The sequence below is a fragment of the Peromyscus maniculatus genome, chromosome 8, assembly GCF_049852395.1.
Source record: "Peromyscus maniculatus bairdii isolate BWxNUB_F1_BW_parent chromosome 8, HU_Pman_BW_mat_3.1, whole genome shotgun sequence".
Taxonomy (NCBI): Eukaryota; Metazoa; Chordata; class Mammalia; order Rodentia; family Cricetidae; genus Peromyscus; species Peromyscus maniculatus.
This window is the reverse complement of record NC_134859.1, coordinates 46,710,134-46,733,943: the sequence shown is the minus strand read 5'-3', so window position 1 is coordinate 46,733,943 and position 23,810 is coordinate 46,710,134. Positions and strand designations below refer to the sequence as shown.

General features: G+C 44.8%; 2 protein-coding genes across 4 annotated transcripts in view; one reads left to right on the top strand and one right to left on the bottom strand.

Moving 5' to 3' along the window:
• Ttc19 (tetratricopeptide repeat domain 19) overlaps positions 1–7,887 on the bottom strand; it is a 44,719-nt gene extending 36,832 nt beyond the window's left edge. Inside the window, exons 1-6 of the mRNA XM_076542588.1 lie at positions 7,672–7,887; positions 7,479–7,585; positions 5,766–5,876; positions 5,282–5,320; positions 4,513–4,569; positions 3,603–3,664 (exon numbers count right to left, since the gene is read on the bottom strand). Coding sequence (XP_076398703.1) covers positions 3,603–3,664; positions 4,513–4,569; positions 5,282–5,320; positions 5,766–5,876; positions 7,479–7,585; positions 7,672–7,852 — 557 coding nt within the window. The 5' untranslated portion in view covers positions 7,853–7,887. The remainder of the gene's footprint in view (positions 1–3,602; positions 3,665–4,512; positions 4,570–5,281; positions 5,321–5,765; positions 5,877–7,478; positions 7,586–7,671) is intronic.
• Positions 7,888–7,973: 86 nt separating this feature from the next.
• Zswim7 (zinc finger SWIM-type containing 7) overlaps positions 7,974–23,810 on the top strand; it is a 30,414-nt gene continuing 14,577 nt past the window's right edge. Inside the window, exons 1-5 of one of the 3 annotated variants that reach the window (XR_006075423.2) lie at positions 7,974–8,111; positions 12,244–12,265; positions 15,469–15,571; positions 21,521–21,625; positions 22,919–23,240. Coding sequence is in view for 2 of the 3 variants with exons in the window: in XM_006973558.3 (XP_006973620.1) it covers positions 8,036–8,111; positions 12,244–12,265; positions 15,469–15,571; positions 21,521–21,625; positions 22,919–23,035 (423 nt within the window). In the remaining variant the exon portion in view is untranslated. Of the gene's footprint in view, positions 8,112–10,718; positions 11,087–12,243; positions 12,266–15,468; positions 15,572–21,520; positions 21,626–22,918; positions 23,317–23,810 lie in introns of those variants that run through there. The other 2 variants (XM_006973558.3, XM_076542535.1) reach the window with 2 other exon arrangements.

Below are 23,810 nucleotides of genomic sequence, written 5' to 3'. Positions count from 1 at the left end.
AAAACCCAGAAAGACTCGAAGTCAAAGTCCCACAGAAGTTCCAGCCTATCTACCCAATCAACATTCAGAGAAACTAAGAAGGCTGACAAAATGGAGTTGTTGACTAGAACAGAGGTTAGAGTTGGGACCTCTACTGCAAAGAGCAACTTTTTTGAATTGCATCCAGGTTGACGTGACATCAAATCTCGGGCATTGACCTCTGCAGCAGCTAAAAATCTAAAGGAAACCTAAAGGCCTTACTTCTCTCTCTAAACCCACTTCCAAAATAGAACTCTAGAGATGCTCCTGATTTACATCCTCTGTGCTCCCCCTCGAACTCTACCTAGAGACAAATGAAAGGCTGTGCCGGGTACCGTTCTGTCATCTAGGACCAAGGGAAAAACAGCAAAGATGAAGGAACCGCTGAAACAATGCCCTTATACCGGCTTCGGAGGCCAACATGTGGGACATTTTCTTGACTGATGATTGATATGGGTGGTGCCTACTTAAGATATATAGATAGATAAGTATCTAAGAAAGCAAACTGAGCAAGCCAAGGGGAGCAAACCAGTAAGCAGTGCTCCTCCAGGGTTCTGCTGAGTTTCTGCCGTGACTTCTTTCAATGATACTGTGTGACTCGACAGTTATAAATAAAACAAACCCGTTCCTCCCCAAGTCACTTTTGGTCATGGTGTTTGACTATAGCAAAAGCAACCCTGACTAAGACGTAAGTTGGTACCAGGACCGTGAGGTGTGGCTGACAGACCTGATCACACTGTTTTGGGGCAACTGTGGAAGGACCCTGAACCTTCAGTCTGGGAAGCCACTCAACGCTCAGAACTTACCAGGCTGTTGAGGTGGCACGGAAGATAGGAATGCTAAAGAGATGCAGACGAATGAGGCCTGACCTGGGACGTTTCAGAGGGAAACAAGGACTGTCAGGGCCGTCTGGATGCTTTTTTGTAGTAAGAATCGGTGATTTCACTGGATGGTAGTGGCACACGCCTTTAATCCCAGCAGGGCCAGGTGGATGTCTGTGAGTTCGAGGCCAGCCTGGTCTACAGAGTGAGATCCAGGACAGGTACCAAAATTACATGGAGAAATCCTGTCTAGAAGAACCAAAAAAAAAATCTGTGGTTTCTCATCAGCTGGAGCTGAAGAATCAGCCGTGATTCACAAAAGACCAGCACCATTCCCATGAAGGGAAGCCTTTGCTTTGCAGAACAGTCAATGGCACTCAGTCAAAGCTGAGACATTAGGGGGACTTTACTACCAGTATCACTGAGGTGAAATACTCTGGAGCTGTTCCCTGAGGGTCAACACATGGAAGCTGTGGTCCAAACCTGCTAAGAGTCACCCAGTATTGGTTCTGAAGGCATGGAGGGTCATGGGTAACAGCTCCGGCCCTGCATGGCAAGGGTGGAGTCCCTGCACATGGTGAAAGTGCAGCCTCAGTTGCAGTGAAGACCCCAGCTTACCGGAGATTAATATAATCACAGGACAAGTGTGGAGCGGCGCTGACCCAAGCCTATACGCTGTGTATGGAGGGGGCAAGAGCTGGGGCTGCCCAACCCTTTGGAGACCAGACCTTGAGTCTCAGATATAACAGCTATTTATACTTCTGAGAAGAACTGGGTTTTGCTTTGTTCTGATCATAACTGTGCCCTGGTTCTTCCCTTAGAATACACAGTATGTAACTTACTTTGGTTTTACAGAAACCCACAGTTGGATATTTTAAAGTGGCTGAATTTGAAAGCATTTGAATTTTTTTTTAAGACTGTACAATTTTTAAAGTTATGTTATGTTTTAGGCCAGGCGTGACAATACACACCTTTAATTCCAGCACTCAGACAGCAGAGGCCAGCCTGGTCTACACAGTGAGTACCAGAACAGCTAGGGCTGACCCTGTCTCAAAAAAGGTTGTTTTATTTTGTGACAATAACATTAACATGACTTCTTGGGGACAAGTGCACTAGGAAAGGTTCCATGTGAACAGTGATGTGTGTCTGTGTCAAGGAGATGAGGGGTCAATCATGCTATTTTTTTTTGTCACTATGACACAATCTAGAATTAAGGAGGGACTCTCGGCTGAGGAAATGTCCCATTAGATTATCCTGTAAGCAAATTTGTGTGTGTATGGGGGGCATTTTCTTGATCGACAATCGACACAGCAGGGCCCAGACCGCTATGGGTAGTGTTACCCAAGGCAGACAGTCTGGGGTATATAAGAAATCAAACTGAGCGAGCCAAGAAAAGCAAGCCAGTAGGCATCACTCCTCCAAGGCTTCTGCTTCAGTTCCTGCCTTAACTCTCCGCTTTGGCTTCCCTCAATAGACTGTATTTTATCAGAGCAAAAGAAACCCAAGACAAAGGTCCTTAAGGCCTCATGGATTTCTAGCTTTTGGCAACATCTAAACTGTTTCCTCAAGTCTTCCATTTAGCTGATGGGCCTTTTCTTCTTTACAAGAATTTAGGGTTACTTGTGATGGTACACACCTTTAATCCCAGCACTCAGGAAGCAGAGACAAGTATGAGTTTGAGGCCAGCCTGGTCTACATAGTGAGTTCCAGGATAGCCAGGGCAACATAAAGAAGCCCTGTCTCTAAAATGAATTAAAAACAAAACAAAAAAAGACCTTATCTACTATTTTTAAACCTAATTCCTAACTTCCATATACAGACTTCCCTCTGCTGCTGGCTATATCTCCTCCAAAATCCTACCAACGATTATTTCCACATGCTCTGAAGACACTGAAACAAAACATCTAATTCCACGTACTGTGCTGGTTACCTTTATGACAACGTGACACAAGCTAGAGTCATCTAAGAGGAGGGAACCTCAACTGAGAAAATGCCTCCATTAAGTGGGTTGTAGATGAACATGTGGGGCATTTTCTTAGTGACTGATGTGGATGGCACCACCCTGGACTGATGGTCTTGGGTGCTCTAAGAATTCAGGCCAACCAAAGCAGTAGTAAGCAGCACTCCCCCATGGCCTCTGCCTAAGTTCCTGCCTCCAGGTTCCTGTCCATTTTGAGTTCCTGCCTTGGTTTCCCTCCATATATACATGCCAAATAAACCCTTTCCTTTCCAAGTTGCTTTTGGTCATGTTTTAACACAACAAAAGAAAACCTAACTGAGACAGCACTTATTTCCCAGAATGGATAGTAAGCTGAGCCAGAGATAACCCAAGAGTAATCCTCACCATTTAACCTCATACCTAACTTCCTCTTTGGCTGGTAGCAACTGATTGGGTTCTTCACGTCTATTATGCTGTGGTACTTTTTACACTGTTCCCTTTGCGTCTAGGAAGAGTTAACTACAGGTCTCACTCCACTTCTCTTCTCATTTCAAGCAAGAATCAAGTATCTGACTAGCTATCAGTGCAGTTACAGGGATGAGGGCTGTGTTCTGCTCAGGGAAACAGAAACAGAAGGAGGGAAACCGGAAAGGCCTCCAAACTACAAAGATGAGAAATGCAACCCTGAGTGTGACACTCCATTTTTTGGAGACCTGGATGATTGACAGGTAAATTTAAGATTCTATAAAACCCCAAGGTCTGAATGTTCTGCTCATCACTCTACTCCCTGGTTACTGCCACATCTATATTCTGATCATACTTACTTATTCTGAGCAGCATAGATACTGGCCAGCTTCAGAGAGATTTCAATAATCGCATTGTCTTCCTGTTGGTACCAAAAAAAAAAAAAAAAGGAATTTCATGAGAAGTAAAATTTTCTTATGGAGTATTTCCAACTTCTCTACTGAATTTGGCCTCAAAGCCAGTATTTCTTCCTTTAAAAGAATTAACCAGGGCTGGAGAGATGGCTCAGAGGTTAAGAGCACCGACTGCTCTTCCAAAGGTCCTGAGTTCAATTCCCAGCAACCACATGGTGGCTCACAACCATCTGTGATGAGATTTGGCACCCTCTTCTGTATACATAATAAATAAATAAATTAAAAAAAAAAAAAAAAAGAATTAACCAACTATGAATTCTTTGGCAATCATCACTCAGAATCTAAAATACTAGCCATTTTTTACAGGCCTAAGGGTGAAATAACCACTTTTTTGACAAAGCACCTATGTTAGGGGCCTGGGGCTACAGGGTATCCTGGTTGGTTTTTTGGTCAATTAGACACAAGCTACAGTTATCTGAAAAGAGAAACCTCAATTGAGAAAAATGCCTCCATCAGACTGTATGTAAAGAAGTCTGCGGGGCATTTTACTGGTTAATGACTGATGTGGGCGTGTCCAGCCCACTGTGGGTGGTATAAGAAAGCAGGCTGAGCCTCAGAAAGCAAGCCAGTCAGAAGCATTTCTCCACGTCCTCTGCTTCAGTTCCTGCTTCCAGGTTCCTGCCTGGAGTTCCTGCCCAGACTTCCCTCAGTGATGGACTATCCCCAGAAAGTTTAAGACGAAACAAACCCTTCCCTCCCTAAGTTTCTTTTGCCCATGGTGTTTATTAGAGCCACAGAAACCCTCACTAAGAGAGTTTTTGTTAACGGCTTCAACGCAGAGGCAATAATAGCTTACCTGTTTCATACCTCCTCCAAGCAGGTAGCTCATGGTCGCTTTAAAAAGTTGTTCTGCCTAAAAGCATAAGGATTTTTTTAACCATCTATATATGACCCTTGTTTATAAGTATCAATCTAATGTGCATGCCTGAACACACACACAACACACACACACACACACACACACACACACACACACACACACACACACACACAAATATAGGGAACACTGAAACTCTTATAAAGGGACCAAAAGATCAGGACCTCACATCTTCTCTGTACCTTAAAGTACCCTGTGATGAGTGGAAACTAACTTCAAAAGATTAATCACCTGAACCAATGTGACAGACTGCAAACTGTCCCCTAATATTCACCCTATCAAGTTTTTAAAATATCCTCCATTTTTGAATCAGCTTTCCTTACAATTAGGTGTGATCATACCACAGATTTAAGTTCTGGCTAATAGTAACAGGCAGAGAATGTCAACACCTTTAAGACATTTCACAAGGATGCTGCTTGCCTCGAATTCTCCCCTTTTCCCTTCCCTCAGGCTGCATGAGTCAGCTCACTCACGCAGATGAAGACATACCTTAAGATGAACCACACAACAGAGATGCCTAATCTGCTTTTACTCTTTGGCCTACCTGGGGACTAATCAATTAAAGAGAAACACACCTGTATCTTGAGTCACTGTGCTTTGGGGACCTTTTTGAGGAATAACATACCCTTACTGTTACAGTTCCCTTCAGAAGTTACCAATTCAAGATATTACAGAGTGATTGACTTACATTTTCAAGTTGCCCTCGGATAAATGCTAAGTTGGCCATCTGAAAACAAATTATAAATAGCTGTTCAATTCAGAGCACTGCAATTCACACAGATTTAAAAAACCTTTAAGTGAAAGATTCTTTCCTGATTTCACAATCTTAAAAAAAAAAAAAAAAGTTCAAATCAGAGAAACTCTGTCACCAGTCAATCTTCTGGAAGCTCAATACAGCAATGATAAGGGAAGCACAGAACATACTTTATACATTCTGTTGAAAGCAAACTAAACCTAGATCTACTCATCACTGAAGAGAAAAACACTAAGACAGCTGTTTCTTTCTGGTCTGAAATTGTAAGTGACTCCGTAGAGGATACAAAAACCAAAACCAATAGAAAACAAAAACCTTCCTTCGGGACATCTTGAGAGTCAGGAAGATAAACTAGGAGGAGCACTCTGTCAGCATCCACCCTTCCTCATCAAGAGCTCAAACTGGTCAGAGGAGTTACCAAGTCGTAAGTGTAAGAGATGGCTTTCTTGTTGTCACTCTGATACGCAAGGCGAAGAGCATCATGCAAAATTAGCTCCGCTGCTTCTGGCTCATCTTTCATGATGCTCAACTAAAAAGAGAAGACAAAGAAAACAGTAAATGAACGGTAAGGAGGGCAGGGGTGCACGCTGCTCCAGAGTAGACATAATCGTCATGTGGGTAAGGGAGTTATTGGCTCATGTCTATTTCCTGAATCCCCACCATGTCCAGGGACCACGCTGACAGAGATGGACAGGGAGACCAGCCTCCTTGCATCTAGGTGTGCTCATGTAACAACAAAGTTTTGACTAACAGACCAGACAGAAGGAAGGTGAGCAAGCTCTTAGTTTTTTCCTCCTCCTGAGACAGAGACCAGGCTGACTTCAACCATACAGAGATCTGCCTGCCTCTGCCTCCTGAGTGCTGCGGTCCAAGGTGTGTGCCACCTCACCTGACACTGTATTTACTTTACAAGGACGCTGCGTGCCTTTCACGTTCTTTTCCTCTTCCTGTAGATTATAAGGGACCATGTAGAACAAGTAGGCTTAAGTAAAACTCATGAGAAAAGCCATGAAGAAAAACAACACAAACAAATAACAAGGGGATCTCATCTAATGAAATCAGGGAACCGGTCAAGAAAATGAGAGTAAAAATGAGGTAAGGAGAACTAGAATTATGTGTCCAAATAACAAAATGGACAGAAGAATGACCCCAACGGAGATCAAGAGTGAAGCTCCTATAGGCTGGAAAGAACGGTTCCTCAGAAGAAATGCAAGAAAGGACAGTGAGTCACAGAGTTACTGCCACAGGAGGGTGAGACAACTGGCTGAGATCACTTCCAGTCCTGCAGCCCATGACAGGTTTGTGCTTCCTCACAACAGGGTGAGAAGTCACTCAATTATCAGGCAAGAAGGCACTATGCTCTGGTTTACATTCTCAAAACATCCCTCCGGTTGCTGCACGGAGAGAATACGGTGGGGCAAGAGAACAGGACCACCACTGTGGGGAAATGGAGGCGGGGTTGAGAAGTGTTTTGATTTTGATGGCACTGTGATTATTGCTGTGTAACTGGGACTAATCAACAACAACGCACTTCAAGAACCACTATGATTTTTTTCAGGCTGGTTTTTCCGTTGGTAAAGACTTTAGGAACATATCTGGGGGCAGGCATTTAAGAGTAAGTTCTTAGTTCGGAGCGTGCTAAGTCTGAGGTAGCTGGGGCATCACAACCGAGACAGCATGTGAATGGCACACTGCAGTATGTGAACACCAATTTGGACGCTGATGGCATTAAGCCGATAGTGAACCCACTGGAAGAGATGAACTAAACCTGAATAGTTTAAAATAAAAACGAATGCAGAGAAACAGATTTAGACGCGAACCAAGAGATATAAACAACACTAAATTGCATCTTCGGGGCGTCAAGCGTATACTGTGCACGAAATGTCATTTCGGCTAGGCTGGTTAGCTGATTAAAACCACCCCCGCCAAACATCTCCAATCATCAGTACGTCTGGACGAAAGAGAAATGTGAGGGTGCCGTCTCCACCTGCACTCACGACTGCAGCGGTTTTGCCGCAGGAGCCACCCCCGACTAGCCTGGACGGAGCCCAACCTTGCACCTAGGGCCAATCCATCCCCGGCCCCGGGGAAGAGGAGCGGAGAGCGCGCACGCCCGACCGAGCCCCCTCACCTTGGCTCGCTTCAGGAGCCGGATGATCTCGGCCTCCGCCTCGTCTGCCGCGTCCTCCTCTTCCGGCGGCTCCCGCGCCACGGTGGGCCGAGCGAACCAGGCGAACGCTGCAAGAAGCGGCGCAGAGGTCACCGGGACCGGCCCGCGCCCCCGCCGCCGCCCGGCCCGCCCCGCCCGGGAGCGCGCCGCTCACCTGCTAACAGCGGCAGCAGTCCCTGGCCCCGCGCCGGCGCGCCTCGGCTCCGCAGCCCCCCGGCGCCCGGCCCCGTGTCGCCCGCCCGCTCGGGCAGCAGGCGCGCCGTGCAGCCTCCGCACCGGCGGCCCGCGGCCCGCAGCAGGGTTCGGCCCAGACGCCAGCGCAGCAGCCGGAACATGCTGCCGACGCGTCCTCCGCGCTCCACCGACAGCCGCGGGCCCGTGACGCCCCGCCTGTCCGCATGCGCGGTGACGCATGCCGACGTCACGCAGCCCCGCCCCGCCCCGCCCCGCCCCGCCCCCGGGCCTGGCGCGCGCGAGGCGTTCGCCGCGCCGCGGAGGAGAGACGCGCGCGGCGCGCCATGGCCGCCACGCTGCCGGAGGTCGTGGAGGAGCTCCTGAGCGAGATGGCCGCCGCCGTGCGGGACGGCGCGAGAAGTACGGCCCCGCGGGCTTTTTTTAAATTCTTACTCCGCACGGTTCTGCCTCTAAAGCCTGTGCTCGCTAGGGTGTTTCCCTAAACACAGGCATTGGAGTGACAAGACCTTACTTAGATCCCGGAGTGCGGGCGGGCGGGCCGGTGCGTACACCCTAGGGGTAGGCAGGGGCCAGGGATTCGGCAGCATGGCAGAAGCGTAGACAGTTTTGAGCTACTCAAAATCTTTCCCCACAATCCGTGACGCAAGGTTTATTAAACATAATACTCTCGTATACTTCGTTTAGAAAAATATTCCAGGGTCACAAAACCGAAACACCTAGCAGTTGAAAAATACTTTTTTGCCTGTGGCCAGCAGAGGGCGCCCTATGCCTGTTTTCAACGAAATGACCAACCTGTGATATTTGCATACCAGTCGGTGTAGCAGATTCTACTAGGTAGCTCAGCTAGAAGACTGCTTGCCTAGCCTGCATTGAGCCGCCGTGGATCACCGCCACCGCTAAAGACCAGGCACAGGGCTGTAATCTCCGCACTTGGGAAATGGAGACAAGAGAATCAGAAGTTCAAAGTCAGCCTCAGCTACATAGTGCTAGGCCTGATGGGCTACTGGAGACTTGTCTCTAAAACGGGAGAGGGGAAGGCAGGGCGGGATTCTTGTAGAATGTAGACTAATCAGCACTCTTCCAAAAATGGCGCCTCTAAGTCAAATTAGAGCTCAAAACTGCTATTATCCATGCATTGTGCTCTCTGAAAGGGTTTGAGTTACTGCTTTAAAGGGGTGAGAAAAATAATGGTCTCAGATTCGGCCATCCAGGTTCTCAAACATGTTTTAGTTCCAGAAAGGTTGTGAGGGGGTCAGCCTGTTGTGAGCTCTTGCTTCCGGGATTCGACCGTAGATGTTCCGAGCTTTACAGGAACATCGCCAGTACCCGTCTGTTGGTGAGAATGGGTTAATCCATATGCCGACAACTGAGGGGGACCCCACTGACACTTGACGCCCCAGCTCAGGAACAGATTCATGATTCCTGCTTACCTCCAGTAGAGCCGGTTTCTGCTGTTTGGAAATCTTGGTTCCTCCTAACCCCCGTTCTTCATTGGTAACCTTGCAGAAGAAAAGTCCGGGGTGCATGTGCATTTGTATGAGCTTGTCAGAGCTGAGCCGTGTTAGGAAGCTATGGTTTCCTTTCCCGTGTAACTTGGTCTCCCTGAGCTTAGCTTTGTATGCTTGTTTGTTTTTTTACATATGTATGCTTACTTAAACCTCAAATTTTTGCCACTGTTACAAATCTCCACTCAAAATGTTAAGGTTAAAAGACATTTTATCAGTTCCATTTTTTCTAAAGAAGTTTGTCCAAGAGCCTGCTGATTTGCCTGCCTTGGACTGGCTGGTGTCTGACCCGGCAGGCTTCTGTGATCTTCCTTCACTGTTACGGTCCTGGGAATTCTCTCACCCAATTGGGGTCTTATGTTTAGCATGTTCTACCATTTTCTTTCCTCTTATTTATTCGCTTCTATATTGTTTCCTGTCTCATTTTATGAAGTGCATACTTAAGTAGGTTCCCCAAGGGGCAAGAACTGTGTTTTTGAGGCTTTGAATGTCTGAAAAAGGTTTTTCTACTCTCACACTTCATTGAAAGGTATTAAATGACATGTTGGAAACATTTCTTCAGACATCTGAAAGCATCATTCCATAATCATCTAGCATTTTGCATCTAGCATTGTTCCTGAATTTTGTCTGTGGCCTTTGTTTTCTCTGGGTGTTTGAATCGCAGTTGTTTGTAAGTATCCATGGAGGACCGATTGAGAGTATCACCGATGTACAAGTTCCTTTTGTAAGAGCACATATAACCCATACTCACCTTCCTCCGTACTTTAATACGCTTTAAGTCAGCTCTAGGTTGCTCGCAAAGTTGACCTCTGCAGTGTCAGTGCTGTGCAGGTGGAGGTTACCCTGCACTGCTTAGAGTGCAGGACAGAAGAAGGGCACATTTAGTGGAGGTTGGGGGGGGGGGTTGGGGGGTTGGCGGTGCTGGTTTCTATTTCATTTTGTTTGGTCTCTTTGTAGCCCAGGCTAGCCTTGAGCTCACAGTGTTCATGCCTGAGCCTTCTGCGTTTCAGTTACTGGTGTACGTCTGGCTTTTCAATTTCTTTTTCTTTTCTTTTTTTTTAATTTTGTGTGTATGGGTGTTTTGCCTGAATGTGTATGTGTATCATGTGGGTGCAGTGCCCTCAGAGGCCAGAAGATGGCATCAGATCCCTTTGGACTGGACTATGAGGGCGCTGGGACATGAACACTTCTGGTCTTAACTGTTGAGCCATCGCTCCAGACCCTCAATTTTTGCCTCATGTTAGTCAACAGATGTTGATTCCCTTGGGTGCAGAGAGCCAGTTATAACTTGTTTATGACCCAGGTTCTCAATCTTCTGATAAGACTTTGTTCAAGTTTCATTTTTTTTGTTTTTTAAAAGATTTATTTATTTATTTATTTATTTATTTATTTATTTATTTATTTATTTATTATGTATGCAGTATTCTGTCTGCACATATCCCAGCAGGCCAGAAGAGGGCGCCAGATCTCATTACAGATGTTTGTGAGCCACCATGTGGTTGCTGGAGATTGAACTCAGGACCTTTGGAAGAGCAAGCAGTGCTCTTAACCTCTGAGCCATCTCTCCAGCCCTCAACTTTCATTTTTATTTATGTGTGTCTGCATGTGTCCATGTACATGTGTGAGGGAGCCCCCAGAGGCCTTTTTTTTTTAAGATTTATTTATTGTGAATTATGTATACAGTGTTCTGCCTACGTGCCAGATCTCATTACAGATGGTTGTGAGCCACCATGTGGTTGCTGGGAGTTGAACTCAGGACCTCTGGAAGAGCAGTCAGTGCTCTTAACCTCTGAGCCATCTCTCCAGCCCTGTTGTGATAATTCTTACGTGTCATGTTTAAGAGGAGAAGACTCAAGCAAGGACTTACAGGTGATGAATGCCACTGTGGTTCTTACTGGGTTCTTAGCTAGAGCATCCATTCAATTGTTATTTCTTGTTGGCTTGATCAGATTCCCCAGTGAGTCTCCTGCCCAGAAGGTGACAGCCTGGGAGAAGAGCTCAGTGGCAGAGGGAAGAAGAGGAGGACTGATTGCTTATCTTACAAGAGCCATGTTGGGAAGAGAGCACCAAGCCCTCCTGATTTTGGTGGTTTTTTTCTCCTAGTCCAGAAATCCTCTATTAGAGCCTTTCTTGAAAATCAGCAGTCATCTTGCCAGACTGAGGGAGCAACAGCCACCCACAGCTAAAAAAGGAACTGGGGCTCAGAGGTTAATAACACTGGCTGCTCTTCCAGAGGACCTGGGTTCAATTCTCCCCACCTATATGGCAGCTCACAACTGTCTGTAACTCCACTTCCAGGAGACCCAACACCCTCCTAGAGACATACATGCAGGAAAAATACCAATGCACATAAAATAAAAATAAGTAACTCATTAATAAAACTTAAAAAAGGAACTGGGACTGATCTTCATTATTATTATTATTATTATTATTATTATTATTATTATTATTGTTTTGAGATGTGGTCTATATAGTCTTGGCTGTCTTGGAACTCAGTATGTAGACCAGGCTGGCCTTGAACTCACAGAGATCTGCCTGCCTCTATGCTGAGATTAACGGTGTGCACCACTATGCCCACTGGGACTGATCCTTCTTAGACCATTCTCAGAGTATTATTTTAGAGTTCCTGCCTGATCCCATTTCCAGAGATACCTAGTGCCATGAGTTTCTGAGGTTTCTTTTGAGGGGGCTTGTGGAGGAGGGTAGTAGGTTCTGGAATATGCATCAGACTTCTGCTTGGTTCTCCCTGTCATTAGCTTCAGATCCAGATGGCTAGGGTCTGGGAAGTGATATTCTACTCTGTATGTTTGCAGTGTGTTTTAGCTGTTGTTTCCCCTGCCTTTCTCATCCCTGGGAACTAATGATTGTTTTAATAAGTAAATAAATCCTTTTATTGTTGTTTCAGTGGGGTTTGGGAAAGGATATAAGGTTCTGTTACATCTTATGTGGTGATTTGCTTATAGTGGTTGTAATAGCTTCATGTTGGTATCCACAAATCTAACATGATTCACTTTCCTATTTTATAGTTCCTGATGAACACCTGTCATCGTAAGTACATATTCTTGTTTGATTTTAAAAAGTTACTGCATTTTAAGAGCCAAATCCTTTCAGTACATTTCTTGGTTTTAAAAAAATAAGAATACAATCATAGCTTGCTGCTATTCCAGAGGACCAGAGTTCCATTCAGAAGGTGCACAACCACCTATAACTCCAGTTCTGAGAAATCCAATATCTTCTGGCCTCTGTGGGCACTGCAAACACATGGTGCACAGACTTACATGTAGGCAAAACTCCCATACACATACATTTTCTTTAATGTTAAAATAAAATAAACAAAATAGACATGGTGGCATACAGATGGAGTTTTCCTGTCCTGGCAGCCGGCTCCCAAATAACCACGCTGAGGCTTATATTAATTACAAATGCTTGGCCAATAACTCAGGCTTGTTACTAACTAGCTACAATTTAACTCATTTATGTTAATCTGTGTATGTGCTGTCCCAAGGCTTGTGGTATTTACCTCTATCCCATTTTGTGTGTCAGACCTGTGCTCCGTCTGGTTGGCAACTCCTCTGACTCTGCCCTTCTTCCTCATTCCAGCATTCTCTCTGTCTCAGGCTGTATTGCCCAATCTCTTCCTGCCCAGCTATTGGCCAATCAGCTTTTTATTAACGATGAGAGCAGTACATATTTACAGTGCACAGAAGGACTATGCTACAGCAGTGGCACATTGTAATCCCAGCACTTGGAAGGTAGCAGGCATGAGAATCAGGAGTTCAAGGTCCTTCTCAGCTACACTGGAAGTTTGAAGTCAGTCTGACCTATGCAAGACCTTGTTTCAAAACAAAAACAAAAACAAAAAAAAACCTAAGGATTTGTAAGGATTTGGAGAGGTGATTCAGTGGTTAAGAGCCTTTGGTTCAGTTCCCCGCACACACATCAGGAGGTTCACAAAGCCTCATATCCCCCTTCTTCTCACCTCCATGGGCATCTGTACACACAGTGCACATGCATATACTCAGACACATGCATGTACATATAAAATAAAGCAAAGAAATCTTCTTAAGTAAATGAATAAATAGAAAATAGGCAAATAATAAAAGAATGCAAATAGCCAAAAACTTTTAGGGGAAATGATAAATATTACTAATAATCTTAAAATGCAAAGTAAAGATAATATTTTCTATAAAACTAGCAACCATAGGAAAAATGTTGACAAAATACGGAGAAAGTGGTAAGTAATACCCTGCAGTCAGAGATAGTAGAAGGTAACTTGGTGTCTTAGTTACTTTTCTACTGTGACAAACTGTCATGACCAAGGTAACTTATAAAAGAAAGCATTTAATTGGGGGCTTGCTTATCGTTTCAGAGGGTGAGTTCTTGACCACCAGGGTAGGGAACATGGCAGCAGGCAAGGAGACAGGCATGATGCTAGAGAAGCAGCTGAAAGCTTACATCTGATCCACAAGCACAAGGCACAGAGAAAGAGCTAATTGGGAATGGCATTGGGAAAGCTCAAAGTCTACCCCCAGTGACACACCTCCTCCAACAAGGCCACACCTCCTAATCCTTTCCTAACAGTTCCACCAACTGTGGATCAAGTAATTAAAATGTAGGAACCTATGGGGGCATTCTCAGTCTAAGCCACCACACCTGGCAACTGGCAATACAGCTTTAAACATACTATTCTTTGACATGGATATTCCACTTGTAAGAATGTTTCCCAAGTAAGTAAATGTGCTGTTCATAAAGATTTCACAAGGAGCAGATTCACCCAGTGCTGAATATGATAACAAAACAACCTGGAAATCATCTACTCAAAAATAGTTTAGGGAAGAGTAAAAATGATTCATTTTTACAGTAGAGATTTTTTATAGCCAACAAAAGTAATAAAAGAATATGGTGTTTGAGAGATGTTCACAGAAGTCATAAAGTAGACAAAGCCATTTTTAAAATAATTGAAGCTAACTATGGTTATCTCTGATTCAGAGGCTCTTTAGTGGGTTCCATTTCCTTATTTTGTTGACTAAATGTTGACTAAATAAACCTTCATGTATTTGGTATAAGAAATTCAAGTGTTCCTTCTCAGTTCTTCCTAGTAATGTTATGTGTGAGACTAGTTTATGGGAAGATGAAGCAATACACCTGCTATATTTTCAACTTGATAAGCTGTGCTGTATTGCATAGGTACATATACATGGTCATTCCACGAATAGTAACATACAAAAACCTTAAAAGGAAAGAAACAAGAAATTTGCATGTGATCTGCTGCAGGTGTAGTCCCGAGAGAGAGTATGTTCTGAGCATGTCTGAGGCCTAGGTTCAGTCTCCAGTGCCAGGGTGGAGAGGAAGGACAGAGGGGAGAGACTAAGTGGGTGCTTGCCAAAGGGCTGAAAAGGGAAGAAATGTGTGGCCGCCCTATAAACAAGTTCGGAGAGAGCTTTTTTAATCTATGATAGTATAGTTAGTCTTTTATTTTAAAACACACACGCAAAATCTGAAATAAATGGGCAAGATGTTAACACTTATTCTAGGGAACAAGTGAATCCATGGGTTTGGTGTCATTGGTTTTGTTTTTAGTTTTTTATGTGTGTGGGTGTTTGTGTGCATGTTTGTCTGTGCATCACATGCATGCAGTGCCCACGGAGGCCAGAGACAGGCATGGGATCTCTTGAAACTGAAGTTACAGATGGGTGTGAGCTGCCATGTGGGTCCTGAGACTCAAACCCAGGTCCTCTGGAAGAGCAACCAGTGCTCGTAACTGCGGAGCCATCTCTCCAACCCAAGTCCATGAGTTTTGTTAATATATTTTCCAAATTAAAATTATTTTTATTTTAAGTCTGAGGATTGGGCAGGGAGGCAGCTCAGTTGGTTTCTTCTCTTGCAAACGCAGGTGCTGAGTTCAATCCCAGCACCACTTAAAAGCCAGGTGTGATGGCATCACCGTAATCACAGCGCTAGCCTCCTGGCAAGTTGCAGACCGATTAGCAACCATCCCTAAAAGAAGTGGATGGCACTTGAGGAACAGCACACACAATGAGGGTGCAGAGACTGAGGCAGAGCTCAGTGGTGCAGTGCTTGCTTATCCATGTGTGAGGCCTTGGGGGGGGGGAGAGAGAGAGAGAGAGAGAGAGAGAGAGAGAGAGAGAGAGAGAGAGAGAGAGAGAGAGAAAGAACAGTGATCCTTTGTGTCAAGTTCCTGAGGTGACTCAGAATCAGCCCTTCTAATCCAGTGTTTTTGTATTCCCTAGGCTGAAGTTTGTGTTTGGGTCGTCGGCCATCCAGGCCTTGGACTTAGTTGATCGAGAGTCTGTCACTTTAATCTCGTCACCCAGTGGAAGACGTGTTTACCAGGTAGAAGACTAGAGGTGGGGACACAAGCAGAAACCCTTAGGACGTAAATCTATTCACAATCTCGGTGGAAGCCGATAACCAACATCAAGTATGGACATCCTGAACCATTAAAAGGCTTTGACCCAACTTAGTAAAGTTAACATAATCATAATCTAAGATTTGTAGTTATTTTAAATTGACAAAAACTGTATTTATGACATACAAAATGATGTCTTGATCTATGATACCTTATGAGATAACTTCATGTATTAACGTATCTGACTATTTCAAACTATCTTACATGCTTACTTTTTTTATGATGAGAACACTTAAAAACCCATTCTCTTAGAAATTTTCAAGTCTGCAATAACCTTGTTAGTGTAGTCAGTAAATCTCTTGAGCTTCTGTCTCCTCCTTTAACTATTTCCCCAGCACCCTCTCCTCCACCCCTAAAATGCTGAGTAACCACCATTCTGCTTTTGCTTCTATAAGCTGGACTATTTTAGATTCTATATAAAAGATAATGTAGTATTTGGTCTTTCTATACAGGCTTATTGCATTTAACATACTATCTCCAGGCATTTTAGAAAGTAAAGATAAATATGACTTGATTCTTTCTACTCAGTAGCACTGTATAGAACTAACAGTGGTGTGGGCAGGCTCTTTTCATCTAATGGAGTATACCAACCTTTGCTCTCTTGTTGATAAAGGGGGATGTGCGTGCACGCGCGCACACACACACACACACACACACACACACACACACACACACACACACATAGACACACACACGCGCACGTTTATTGACATTTTCATCTTGTTCATAGTCTGTAAGGCCAAAATGTTCCTTGAGGTTATTCCATATGTACAGAATAATCTTGTCAGCATTGATCCTTCAAAAACTGTTGTAGAAGTATTTATAATGAGTCAGACTCCTGAGTTCAGGAAGTCTATATGGACCTTAGTTTGCCCCTTGGGGCTTACAATAGGTTTGTGATGTGACGGTCTCCTGCCACACTCTTACTACATTCATGCTATTGATAATTCTCAACAGAAGCAAAGCATTTCTTTTACAAGAAACTGAAATGCAGAGGGTAAAGTTAACAGTCAATCTGGCTACCTCACACTGCCGGACTCACAGCATGAGACTAGATAAACAGACTATAAAATCAGTAGGCCAGCATATCCACCTATTCCCCAGGCTAGCTCCCTGAGGCAGTAGTAAATGTGGCTGCTGTTGAGAGAGGGTCATCTGTGGTGAGCCAAGTTTGTGTTTGGCTCAGAAGGGTTAAGAAAGACACCATCAGTGGGTAGGGACATTTTTTCCTTGTTTGAATTCTGTCTTCTAGTGAACTTCTCAGAGCTGAGATCAAGTCAGCAACTCTTATTAAAAGAAAGTGCCAGTTAATTCTTAGAGAGAGAATGACTTGGACAAAGCCTGCTTTGACAAATATGTGTGTCTACTTATGGATCAGCTTGCCATTCCATTTTTTAGTTGACCTTAGTTGACCTGGCAGATCATCATGTGTTTCCTCATTAAGGAAATGGAGTGTGGGTATGTTTACAGTTGTTGGATAGCATTTTTCTACTCAAGGGGGAGTCTTCTCATGGTGGATTTATAGATGAATCATCGGTTGGGCCACTGAGTTCGTTCTTCTGTGTTATCTTTTTGTACTGTATATACTTAAACTATCCCAAACTTAGAGGACCCTTCCAGTCTTCCCATGGTTTTTCATCATAGGATTTTGGTTCCAGGGCTGGAGAGATGGCTCAGCAGTCCTCTTGCAGAGGATTCAGGTTCAGTCCTGTGGCACACAGCTCACAACTGCCTGTAACTCTAGCTGTGCGTGATCTGGTGCCCTCTTCTGGCCTCTCTGGGCACCAGGCACATGCTACACAACACATAAGCAAGTATAACACTCCTATATATAAAATAAAAAGAATTTAAATCTTTTTTTTTTTTTCTTCTTTTAAGACAGGGTTTTTCTGTGTAGCCTTGGCTATCTTGATCTTGGGACTCACTCTGTAGACCAGGCTGGCCATGAACTCAAAGATCCATCCGCCTCTGCCTATCAAGTACTGAGATTAAAGGTATATGCCACCACCCAGCCTTATAAATCTTTTTTAAGTGTCAAGTTAAAAAATCTTCTTTGGTCTCAGCTCCATTATCAGCATAGTACTTGACTAGAAGAGGTGGACTTCTAGCTGTCCCTTAATTATGTGATCTGGCTACTAGCTAAAATTTTAAAGCTCTTGTTTAAAACAATTTTAAGTTATTTTTGTCAATATGACTTTCTTAATGGTTATCAGTCATATTCTTTATCATATTATGTTGCTTTGTCATAAAAATAGACTCCCTAGATGTGTGGCTGCCAGCTTCAACTTTGACTTGAGTTGAATGAGGCTAGACCTCTGACACCCTCACATCGGCTTATGTGCACTGTACAGTCTTCATGCAGTGAGGCTAGACCTGTGACACCCTCACATCAGCTTATGTGCACTGTACAGTTGTCATGCAGTGAGGCTAGACCTCTGACACCCTCACATCAGCTTATGCGCACTGTACAGTCGTCATGCAGTGAGGCTAGACCTGTGACACCCTCACATCGGCTTATGTGCACTGTACAGTCATGCAGTGAGGCTAGACCTGTGACATCCTCACATCAGCTTATGTGCACTGTACAGTCTTCATGCAGTGAGGTTAGACCTCTGACACCCTCACATCCGCTTATGTGCACTGTACAGTTGTCATGGAGTGAGGCTCTGCCTTAACTCCTGGCTTGTATAAGATGACAGAAGTTGAAACAGATGCTGCCTTGATGCCCAGCTTGGATAGCGTTCTGTGAGTCAGCCTGTACTCCATGGTCAGCCCAGGTAGTGTCAGTGTCCTCCAGGTGTGATGTGTGGTTATTTTAAAGTCACTCTTTCGTCCCTGTCACCTGAGCTCTTTAAGACACTCTGAGCTCACTGAGGAAGGGGCTGCTTCAGTCGGGAGAGGCTCAGTGCTGGCAGTCTGGAAGACTTAGAGAACAAGGTTTAGACCTCACTGCACCTCCACAGGAGGCAGCTGCTCTTCCACTCCTGGATATCCACACCAGGACCCCAGTTCCAAAGCAGGCTCCTGAAGAACACTGGAGAGCATGGCATGCTGTGGTTTTTAACCTCTCTGCTCAGCTACTCACATTCTGTGAGCTAACACAGCTCCCACCGCCAGTCTGTATCAGGACCGGAATGATAAGCCCTTTTTCCAGAAAAAGGCAGGAAACAATAAATGCAGCTTCCCAAATGCGATAGCCTACAGGGCCTGAGGTGGTTATAAGGTCATATCTTACAAGCTACCCAAAGTCACTACAGACTTCTTCCAGTGAGATGCCTGAGAGTCCAGTCCTGGTCTTGAGTGTGTTCTTTCCTGTTTGTTTTTTTTTTTAAATCTCAATGGAGGGGGGTGAGTGAGGGCACATTCCAGCCTATGCTGAGTGGAAGAACTCGGAGCAATTCCTGTAAGACACTGAATTAAATTACTCCTAAGGTCAATTTCTAGTTCTGACATTTCTAACTCAGATTTTTGCCTGGTTCATTAGTTGTCAACTGCTAGATAAGGAAGAAGCAAATTAAAGCACTTATTGTCTTTAGAGTACCTACTGCCCCAGGGATTTGACCGGTTTACTTGGAATCTCAGACAGCCTTTGAAAGGGTAGGGCAAGGGAACCTCTGTAGAACTTAGCCCTGTCCCTAAGTCACCAGACTCAACATAATCCAGGAAGCATTGTGATAGATCCGGGCCCTGCAGAGTCCTGGAGGCTTGGCCTCTGTAAGTCTAAATCTGGAGAGAAGAAACAAGGGAGCCGAATAAAGAAAGAACGTTGAAGGTATACTCTTTGGGTAGTCTGGAGAGCCAGTGATTACCCATGTCCCTGTTGAATGCCGGTGAGTTTTCTTTAGGACCAAGGGGGAAGCAGTCAGCTTTAATGTCCATTATCTTTCTAGACTCACTAGGGAAACTGTATTGCTACTCCATGCTGTGGGTGTCATGCTTGGAACAGGAAATGTGTAAGGCGTAGTTTTTAATACCTGATTTAAACTAGGTCTAGTCTTTAATGGGTATGGTAGGCTATTCCTAGTCATCTCAAATCCCCCATGGAATTCTGCTGACTGAGTCAACAATTACCAGAAAAGCTGTATTATGTTAAGCACTAAACAGACGAACAACACTTGAACCTATTATTTCTTCTAGTTAAGGCCTTACCTGTTATTTGTTCTCAGGTTGGGGCAGAGAATCCTGGGAATGCTGACATAATAATTTTAGCAAATCCTGACTTTTTCATTTAGATTGCCATCTTAAAGCCTAAATTTAATTTGAAAGCCTTCTGGTAAACTCAGATATGACAGTCCATTGTAAAGTAATTGAAATGTTTGTACTTCCCTTTGATGGTAATAATCTTCTACTTCATTTGGAGGTTAACTCTTAGATGCAGCCCATGTTAGCTAGTGTTCATGACTATAATGAGTATCTGGCATAAACCAATGTAAAGGAGAATAGGTTTCTATTGGTGTGGGAGCCCACAGAGGTTTCCTAGTGAGAGCTGAGCTTGCTTTACCAGCAGGGCTGCAGAAGAGGATGACTGGGCCATGGGCCTGGGTACCAGGTGTTTGGAAGGGTCTACACTTGGCTGTATCTAGCAAGGGGGAGGTCTTTTGCTTCGCCCCTTGGCATTGTTATAAAAAGTCCTTTTAAATGAAGTTCTGGGCCAATGGATAAGGATCCAGGCCCTCCCCAGGCTATCCTGTGTATCTATTTCTCTCCCCTCTATCCTTCTATCTAAATCTCTTATCCCTCACTCCTCAAGAGTACCCAGGTAAAGGTGGAAGCCGGTCCCCCACATATTGGCTAGCAGTTTCAGAGGGTTCCATCCATAGTCACTGGGCCCTGTTGTACTGGCCTATGCCGGCACAGTATGCTAATTAGAACACCCTGTATCAGGAACAGGAGTCTGAGAAGGCCTCTCCACCCAGCAGCCAGAAAGCAAAGACAGGAAGGTTAGAATCCCAGTACCTCCTGTAACAGCATGCCCACAGCAACCTAACTCTCTTTAACTATATCCTATCTCCTAAAGGTTCTACCATTTCCCAAATGAACCAGGAGATAGCAACCAAGCTTTTAACACATGTGCCTTTGGGGGACATTCAGAATCCAAACTATAGCAAACATTCCTAATAGGAAATATTTGACCACCTGTGGTAGAGTGGTTTCTCCAACAAACTGGTCTAATCACACCACAGGCAAATCTTATTTTCCTTTTACATTTCCTCTGTGTTCCTTTCGACTGTCACCAAGGATGTTTGTTGTACTGGGCCTCTCACCAACACCCACATGTCTGTGTCCTCCTTCCATCCCGCTGGATGAGTAGGCAGATCTGAACTTGCCTGGGACCTCCATCCTGAGCAGCTGAGTCATCCCTTTCACAAGACTCCACTTTATTTATTCTCCCCACTCAGATGCTTCTCTCACAACCCTCTCTAGGTCCTTCATCTGAGAGCTGCCCTGCTCCTGCCTCCCTGAGCACACGTTCCCATTTTCACTCTCTGGGAACCTAACAGTAGCTTTAGAAATAAATGTCTGTGCGTTCTGTCTAATGCCACGGGTTAAAGGTCCACAGTAAAATGCACATGGGCTTTTCTCTTCACTTCTTTTTAACCCCTACAGGCGGAGACCTGTGCATCACATGGGAATAAGAGGCTGTGTGGAGGGGTGAATTAGACTGAAGCTCCTCCACTGTCTGAAGTCCTAGAAAGCTGGAGATAAGAGTTTGCACACTGCAGAAAGAAAACTTGCATTCCCCTTTTGTACAAACTCTAGGGCAGGTCTCCACAATGGCATTCAGCAGCAGCTCTCACACACTGGACGGATTGTCAGGACGTTGTAGCAGGAGCAAACCTTCCAACACTCTCCGTCCGTCCTTTTCTTCCCAGGTGCTTGGGAGTTCTGGCAAAACCTACACATGCCTGGCTTCGTGCCACTACTGCTCATGCCCAGCGTTTGCCTTCTCGGTGTTAAGGAAGGGCGACAGTCTGCTGGTAAGAATGGGCTCCTGCACACAAGGTGGGAGAGAAGAGGCTAGCCTCGTTTCATACCTTAAGTGCCACATACATTTGGGGGTCGGGGGGTTTACACAGAATGGGTATTTCCCTCAGTGTTGGAGAGTTGTGGTTTACTGTCCTTGTCTTAGTCACCTCTTGGATTTAGCCTCCTGAAATGCAATGTCATTTTGGTACGTCACCAGTTTCCTGGTTTTTTATTTAAAAGGTTGTAGAGGAGGTTGTGGGGACAATAAGGTCATCTTGGAAGTGAGCACTGGGGATGAGATGGTCCAGGAGAGGGAGAAGTAAATTAGAGATGCTCACACACCATCCACTGGTTGCCAAGATGGCTTGCCTCACATTCATCCTCACGTGGAGCAGGAACACCTCCATCTACACCTCTGTGACTCTGTGAGTCCATCAGAGTTCAGAGCATTAAGTAAGGACAGCACATGTCTACACATTGTTTATTCCAAAGGGAAAGAAATGCACTACCCTCCTCTCCTAAGAGAAGGTGGTTAGTCCTTAGTCTTGCCAAAGTAGAGAACAATAGAGTCCACCTCATTCCTTCCCTTTTTTATTTTTTCAAGATTTTTTGTAATGATTAATTTATTTTTTTGTTTGCATTGGTGTTTTGCCTGCATGTATGTCTTTGTCAGGGTATCAGATTTTGGAGTTATAGACAGTTGTGAGCTGCCATGTGGGTGCTGGAATTTGAACTTTGGTCCTCTGGAAGAGCAGTCAGTACTCTTAGCCACTGAGACATCTCTCAAGCCCCCCTTCTTTTTTTTTTTTTTTTAATGCTAGTAACAGTTTAAACATCTTGAGAGTTTGGTGCCAAATTGAGCATCTCTATTCATACATCCCACTAGCCACTAGTGTGGTTTATTTCACCTGTAAAATGACACGCTTAAACCCTGGTCCTCTCAGGATCCAATGCTGTGTTCTGTGTCGTAGGTCTAACGGGGTTATCTCCCCACATCTGTGTACATGTGAGAACTTTCCCTGTGCTCTTTCCCGGCCCAGAAGACAGCAGTGGTTGGAGTGGAGCAGAGGCCCTGAGTGCTCCTTGTAATGAAGTGTGAGCCTGCACTTGTGAGGGACACTGCAGTACAGTGCCGTAGGGACTGTCAACCATTGCTGTGACCACACTCTGAAGGCGGGGAGGAAACCAGCTGAAAGCATGGCAAGGTTTCACTCTCCTCCTTGCATGGGAGAGTGAGAGGTCTTGATTAGGCTGGCCAAACATGATCCTGCTTGTTCCTAACAGGTCTGTGTTTTGTATTCCAGTGCAAGCATCTCCTGGCAGTTTATCTTAGTCGGGTTATGAGAAACTGCCAGCAGCTCAGTGTGTCAGACAAGCAACTGACAGACCTGTTATTGATGGAGAAGACACAAGAAGCATAAAAGATGCAGATGGAACATCGTCTTTCAAGACAGAAGCCTATCAGGAAATTCGCTCAACATCTCATGGCTCACAAGGCGGAGGAATAAGATACACTTCGGACTGGTTACTGTCACTTCGCCCTCACTGTAGGCTGCAGAGGGCTCATGAGTGGTTCAGAGCCCTCCCTTTATGATCTTAACACGAACCAGCCTCTGAGCGCCACAGGTAAAATGTCCCTGGGTACAATTCGATATTGTTGATGCAAATAAAGCCGGATACCATGTGGTGTCTGCAACTACTAGATCAGGTTACTAAAGTGTTAGTGACTTTGTAAAGATGGGATGGTAGACCAAACTAAGTTAGAGCCCGCTTATGAGAAAATTATTCCTCAGTAAAGGACTAGAGCAGACATGTAGCTAAGTAGCAGCAGGTCTGAGAAGATGAGGGGTCTTCTGCTAAGCTCTTCTGTGCTGGTGTCAGGGCAGCTGGGGGCTGGACTGGGAGCAACGATGTGGAGAACAGGGGGGCTGGGTTTGCTCTGTGAGTATTTCTAGGCTTCTACAGCAGGATAAGGAACATAACTAAAGCCTGGAAGGAAACTAGATCCTACTAGGAATTTCACATAAGAAAGAAAAACAGATTAGCTACCAGGAACGGTGTTGGAGAGAAGAGACAAGATAGACCTAGAGAGAAGAAAGGACCACTGAGAAGATAACTCTGAAGATGAAACAGATTGTAGACCAGGAAAAGGACTTAAGAGGTAAAGCCATGGGCTCAGGGGTTAGGAGCACTGGC